The sequence below is a fragment of the Haematobia irritans genome, chromosome 1 (genome assembly GCF_050003625.1).
Source record: "Haematobia irritans isolate KBUSLIRL chromosome 1, ASM5000362v1, whole genome shotgun sequence".
In the NCBI taxonomy this organism is placed as follows: Eukaryota; Metazoa; Arthropoda; class Insecta; order Diptera; family Muscidae; genus Haematobia; species Haematobia irritans.
This window is the reverse complement of record NC_134397.1, coordinates 268116963-268124072: the sequence shown is the minus strand read 5'-3', so window position 1 is coordinate 268124072 and position 7110 is coordinate 268116963. Positions and strand designations below refer to the sequence as shown.

The window sequence follows — 7110 nt, the reverse complement described above, 5'->3', positions numbered from 1 at the left end:
CTAAAGAGCGTAAACAAATTTAGAAATTTATAGGTTATACAAAGACCTTTTAAGAGAGAAAAATATAATAGCATACCAATAAGTCTACAGCATATGGTGCCGATATAGAACCAACATGGGCCCACGTCGAACATGTGCCCAATGCTGTACCTCGTATTTCTGTTGGATACAATTCAGCAGTATATAAAGTAACCACTGAGTAGGTGGCACTTATGCCAAATCGACCCAACATAGCGAATGATACTATCCAAATTGTGCTACCTGTAAAATTAGTTGTTGTAAATTTTTGAAAAGTCAAAGTACATCATTCGAGCGAAGTAAATACCTTGAGGAACTATCATAACCATTATTAAGGCACAGCCGGTCAGAGCAAACAAGATCATTGTTGCAACTCTTCGACCCGTATAGCGTAACATAATCACCGGAAGTAATAGAGAGGGCAAATCAACCAGTCCCGTTATAGTAACATACAGATAACGACTCACAGCAACATTTGAAGCGTTCAATGCTGAAAAATTCGGATGTTAGAAAATAGGTTGAAAAAAAAAATAATTTTTTTAATCCTACCTGTTACATAATACGATAGCGATGACACACAAAACATAAAATATGATGTAAATATTAATCGACGCATTTTTGAGGTAGCGAAAAGTTCTATGATATGCTTCAAAGGACCATCTCTTATTTGTTGCCACTTGGAAATAGCAGGTTCGTCCTGAAATAATATTAATTGTTGATTAAAAAAATATATATTAAAACATCGTTCGTTGAAACAGTTAAGCGTTCGAGTTAAACTAAAATCATTTTCAATCAAAAAGATGACTGTCATTTTCATTAGTGTATTTCTTCCGATATTTTTAGTTGATAATGTGTTACACGAAAAGACAATTGCTAATAGTCACGATAGAAACGCAAAAACAATAGCAAAAAGTCTGAGGAAAATGAAGAAGTCACTATTTGCTGAAATATTAAACATTGTCTGTTAGTTTTTAAACTCGAGTACACTAAAACAAGTTTTAGTTTGGCTGAAACAAACAAAAATGTTAATATCGTAACACAATAAAAGCAATATATTACGAAGGTTTTTATAATTCGGGATTGGAGAACAAAAAAACAAAATTTTAATAATCGAAAATCGCTTTATTGTTTATCACAATATTCTCCATTTTTGCATGCGTTTGAACCATTTGTCGAAGGACTTTTACCACTCTGATTGCGGCATTTCCAAGGCATGCATTCTAAACGCAACAACCGCTTCTTCACGAAAAACGTTGACTTCGCGTACGCGAATAAAAAAAAATAATTCCGTGCCAAGTCAGCATTATATGGCGGTTGACCCATCAAATCGATGGTTTAAGTACTCAAAAAAGGAGGTTGTTTGAACCGATGTGTTAGACTTGCATTATAGTGGTGAATAGTGATCCGTCTTCGGCGATTGGCTTTCCTGATTTCTGGGAAGACTACTGGCGTGGTTCTAGTGGTACGATTGCGACATGTACAGTTTTTCCGAAAAACAGGCGATCATTTGCTTTGAAATGCTACATGCGCGAGTTAGTTTTGTGGGATTTAGCTTATATTAAAAACCCCATAGACTGCACCCATCGACTGCTGCACTTTTGAACGGATAAAGATATGAGTATAATATTTTCTAAGTTTGCAAGTTTGTGGGTACCTAGTGGGTCCACAGGCTTATCTGTAGGCGTTGAAAGTGTATCACCTCGGGTGTAGCACTATTCCGCAATTATGAATAGATTTCGCATGCGTGTGCGAAAATCTCTTATAACAAATTGGGTCCGTTTTTATGCAAATCTTTGTTTTCTGCATCCTTTACAAAATTCTATGCATTTTAGAAGAAAATGTTTTTTACCTACATATGTGCTTTATATTAAAAATTGTAGACTCCACAATTTGAAATTTCAAACAAATATAAGATCGGCCAGGCCGAATCTTATGTACCCTCCACCATGGATTGCGTAGAAACTCCTACGAAAGACTGTCATCCACAATCGAATTACTTGGGTTGTGGTATCTTAAAACTTCTTAACATCGTTTTCTAAATTGTGAGTTAGTCCATACGTGGTATATATTAGACAAAAGAGGTATGTATAGGTAAGTCTACAAATAATTACGAATCGATATGGACTTTTGCACGGAACGTAGAGAGCCAGAATTGAAATATGGGGGCTATATACAATTATGAACTTGATATGGACCTATTTTTGTGTTATTGGGGATCGATTTATTTGAGGGCTATATATAACTATAGACCGATATGGACCTAGTTAGACATGGTTGTTAACGGCCATATACTAGCACTATGTACCAAATTTCAACTGACTCGGATGAAATTTGCTCCTCCAAGAGGCTCCAAAACCAAATCTCGGGATCGGTCTATATGGGGGCTATATATGATTAAGGACTGATATGGACTACTTTTGGCATGGTTGTTAAATATCATATATAATACCACCACGTAGCAAATTTCAACCAGATGGGATGAATTTTGCTTCTCCAAAAGGCACCAGAGGTCAAATCTGGGGATCGGTTTATATGGGGGCTATATAAATTATGGACTGATATGAACCAATTCCTGCATGGTTGTTGGATACTATATACTAACATCACGTTCCAAATTTCAACCGAATCGGATGAATTTTGCTTTTCCAAGGGGCTCCGGAGGTCAAATCGGGGGATCGGTTTATATGGGGGCTATATATAGTTATGGACCGATTTCGACCAATTTTTGCATAGGTGTTTGAGGCCATATATTAACACCACGTACCAAATTGGGTGTTTGAGGCCATATATTAACACCACGTACCAAATTTAAGCCGGATCGGATGAAATTTGTTTCTCTCAGAGGCTCCGCAAGCCAAATCGTGGGATCGGTTTATATGGGGCTATATATAATTATTGACCGATGTGGACCAATTTTTGCACAGTTATTAGGGACCATAAACTTACATCATGTACCAAGTTTCAGCCAGATCGGATGAAATTTGCTTCTCTTAAAGGCTACGCAGGCCAAATCGGGGGATCGGTTTATATGGGGGCTATATATAATTATTGACCGATGTAGACCAATTTTTGCATGGTTGTTATAGATGATATGCTGACACCATGTACCAAATTTCAGCCGGATCGGATGAAATTTGCATCTCTTAGAGGCTCCGCAAGCCAAATCTGGGGATCGGTTTATATGGGGGCTATATATAATTATGGACCGATGTGGACCAATTTTTTCAAGGTTATTAAAGACGATATACCAACACCATGTACCAAATTTTAGCCAGATCGGATGAAATATGCTTCTCTTATAGGCTCTGCAAGCCAAATCTGGGGGCCCGTTTATATGGGGGCTATACGTAAAAGTGGTCCGATATGGCCCATTTGCAATACCATCCGACCTACATCAATAACAACTACTTGTGCCAAGTTTCACGTCGATAGCTTGTTTCGTTCGGAAGTTAGCGTGATTTCAACAGACGGACGGACATGCTTAGATCGACTCAGAATTTCACCACGACCCAGAATATATATACTTTATGGGGTCTTAGAGCAATATTTCGATGTGTTACCAACGGAATGACAAAGTTAATATACCCCCCATCCTATGGTGGAGGGTATAAAAATACCGAATTTTTACCAATTTTTTCACTACTAATTGAAAAAGTTTCATAATCCTACACACAAAAAAAATTCTGATTCAATCACGAAATTAATTGATCCAATTAATTTTTTAATTGAAATGTCTTCAATCACAGAAATGAAAGTATCAATTAAAAAATTAATTGACAGTCAATTAAATAATTAATTGATCCAATTAAAAAATTAATTGATACTGCTAATTTGTGTGATTGATTTTTATTTCAATTAAAAAATTTGTTGAATCAATCAAATTTTTAATTGAATATTTTTTAAAACTCAATTAAGATTTTAATTGGAGAAATTTTCGTGAATTTTTTTTCTGTGTACCGGTAAAGATCTGCAAAAATTGTCAATTTAAAAAAGACGCTTTTTTAACATATGTGTCCCACTTTGGGGATTTTTCGATACGAATTTTGGGAGTATGGTGTATTAAGCTTTATCGTTACTTATTAAAATACGCCAAAGATTGGCACTAAACCTCATTAACTATGATGAAAAAGTACATTTCTGTAAATCTGAAACGATTTCCATCAAATCGAGTACAATTGACTATATTACCAATTGTTTCTTTGTGCAAAATTTGATGCAAATTAAAGTTAAACCGTAGTTTCTATAACGTCAAAAATTTCAAGCTATACGAAAGAGCTGTCAGTTGGCAGATTGCAACACTAGGGTTGCTCAATCCCGAATTATATAAAGGCAACCCTCGTAAGAATTTGTCTTGTATTTGCTCAAAAATCTGAATGTTTCTCTAATTAAGGTATATAAGTAACCAAAGAAAGATAATAGAGGTGGTATTAGAGAGCAGGAACAAACAAAAACTATATGGAAAGATGCGACACGTCCAACGACCTATTGCCAAAATAAAATCTATTCTAATTCCTTGGCTGTAAACGATATAGTGTTGCCATATTTCGCATACGATTGCTCGTTTGGGTTTTACAAGAGAAAATCGAAAAATATCGCGATTTCTCTTTAGTACACGCAAAAAACGTGAACCCATCAGAAAAGAAAATGTACACCCAAAGAAATTTGTTAGTAGGGACAGCAGAAAAGTCTGCTGAAAAAGGGACAGCAGTAACAGTTTGCTGAAATAGCAAACATTTCTTGCTATTTTTTAAGCTCGATTACAGCAAAACATGTTTTATTTTGGCTGGAACATATAAAAATGTCAAATGACATATTTTATACTAACATAATTAAAACAATATTTTATGAATATCTATAGTATTTGACCAAAAATCTGAATATTTATCGAATTGAGGAATAACAGCAAACAAAATGTTTGCTGATCGTATTTAGGAGCTTGTAAGTATATTACAGTGCAAAAATATACCAAAAACTACTTTTGTTCTTAAATATGCTTTGAGGAAAAATTTATAACCTAAAAATTTTATAATTTGTTGTTCATTAGGTCCTGAAGTACAAAAATATAACAGCAGACATCGACTGCTGTTTTTAGCAGACTTTTTTCTATGAGTGTAGGTTAATTTTATTTTTTTTTTACTAAACTGAACGCTGATAAGTAAATATTTTTCGACAAATTCAAAATAATTTATAAACATAATTTCGTAAGTTGAAGAACAAAATTGTGCTTAGAAAATGCAAAAATGTCTAGCTCGTGTGATGATTCAAGATGGGCGCTAGTAAAATTTACAAATTTTAAAAAAATCTGAACTATTCTGTGGGAGATACAAACTTGGTAAATCTGTATGTTTTATTTGTGTATAATTTTTTCCCAATTTTTAATTCATTCAACTACACACAAAATTCTTAAATTCATGGATACTTTGGGGAAGTTTTAACTACAACCATAATTATTTCCATGAAATAAGGTAAAGTTAAATTAGTTTTAGTGTCATGGAGGATTGATTTGATGCTTTTGGCAATTTTCTCGTATCGAATTATTTTTTTATGTTTGGATGATAAGTAATATTTTGTCTCCAAATTATTGATGCAAACAACAGTAATGTTCTACATTATATAAACATTGTAGAACCAAATATCAGTAATGTTGTATTACTGACATTTTGTTGTGCTGAAAAACTGCTATCGGTGTTTGCTGTAATATAGCATTTAACCATTTTTAGAAGAGTGTAGTGTAAATACTTACATCTTTGTTGGAATATCGGCAGACAGAAGCTGATATTTTAGCAAACTTTTCTCCGTTACATTAATAAATATTTCTTTCAGTGTGAAGTATTTTAGAGGCCAATTGCCGTAGGTGCATATATCATTAATACCTTGCCGTATCCTATATTTCATTATGGTTAACATCACCGGATATTTCGTCATAATCATATTGAACTATTTAAGACGTTCAACGAACTCTGATAACCAACTAACCTATGTGGCTAATATGCTACTCATGACCTAATGACATATAATCTAGTTTAAACGGGACTATCTCAAAATTAAATGACATAGACAACTTCTAAATTTAAATAGGGCTTTCATTGAACTTGATTTGCGTTGCAGACATGACTTTTAACGAAAAATATTAAAACAAATCAAATTTGTCATAAAAAAAATTGGAACGAATCTTACGATTTTCTTATCAGCTAATATACTGGATTTTTCAATGGCAGGTTTGGAAATTTCGTAGTGAGTTTGCTTTTTGAATAAAATTTTGTAAGCCCGATCATAACGTTTCTGTGTTATAAGCCAGCGAGGTGATTCATTCATGATACTGAAATAAAAATTAATAAGTATTTAAAAAAATATACCAAAGTACAACCAAAGAAATTCCACCACTGGCGCAACTGTTTATACAGTCAAAGGAGTATAACACCAATCCATCGTCTCTTAATATCAGACGCTTTGTAATATTACCAAAATTTGTTATTCAAATTGAACCAACGAAACAATTTCATAACTACTATGAATCTTTTGTTATTGTTATGATTTTTCTATTAAATAACGAAACTTTTCATATTATCAATGAACAGTTTCATGGAAATGAAAATCATTAATTAATTAAAATTGATTCAATTAATTTATGTAGTGGATTTGTGTTCTGATTATACTTTTTTTAATTATTAAAATTTTTTTATTTAATATTGTTCAAGTTTTATTCAAAAATATTACGGTTTTTTATTTTTTTTTTTGTACGAAATGTTTGCAGATACTTTTAATGTCATATAAGTTTTTTTTTCTGTATGCAAAATAATATTTTCTAATACGAGACGATAATGGTGGAATTTCTTGCAGTGTGTAGTACGCTTTAATCTTATTTCACTTACTAGCAATTTACAATCAGAAGCATTGCTGGAACGGTCAAGGATAATTGCAAATATCTCCAATTTTCATCTAGTAAATAAGCAAACAAAGCCAAAAGCATCATGCCAATGGGATAGGAGCCAGAAAATATTAATGACATCCACGATCGATGCTTTACACAAATATTCTCCATTACTGTAATGAAACAATTGGAAAAATTGAATATTGCTAGAATGATATAAA

General features: G+C 33.2%; 2 protein-coding genes across 2 annotated transcripts in view; one reads left to right on the top strand and one right to left on the bottom strand.

Moving 5' to 3' along the window:
* LOC142223366 (uncharacterized) overlaps positions 1-7110 on the top strand; it is a 111149-nt gene that overhangs the window by 15899 nt on the left and 88140 nt on the right. The window lies entirely within an intron of this gene.
* LOC142236440 (uncharacterized) overlaps positions 1-7110 on the bottom strand; it is a 54728-nt gene that overhangs the window by 2146 nt on the left and 45472 nt on the right. The window contains exons 9-13 of the mRNA XM_075307670.1: positions 6891-7062; positions 6196-6337; positions 568-715; positions 326-508; positions 77-261 (exon numbers count right to left, since the gene is read on the bottom strand). Of these exons, the coding sequence (XP_075163785.1) occupies positions 77-261; positions 326-508; positions 568-715; positions 6196-6337; positions 6891-7062 (830 nt within the window). The remainder of the gene's footprint in view (positions 1-76; positions 262-325; positions 509-567; positions 716-6195; positions 6338-6890; positions 7063-7110) is intronic.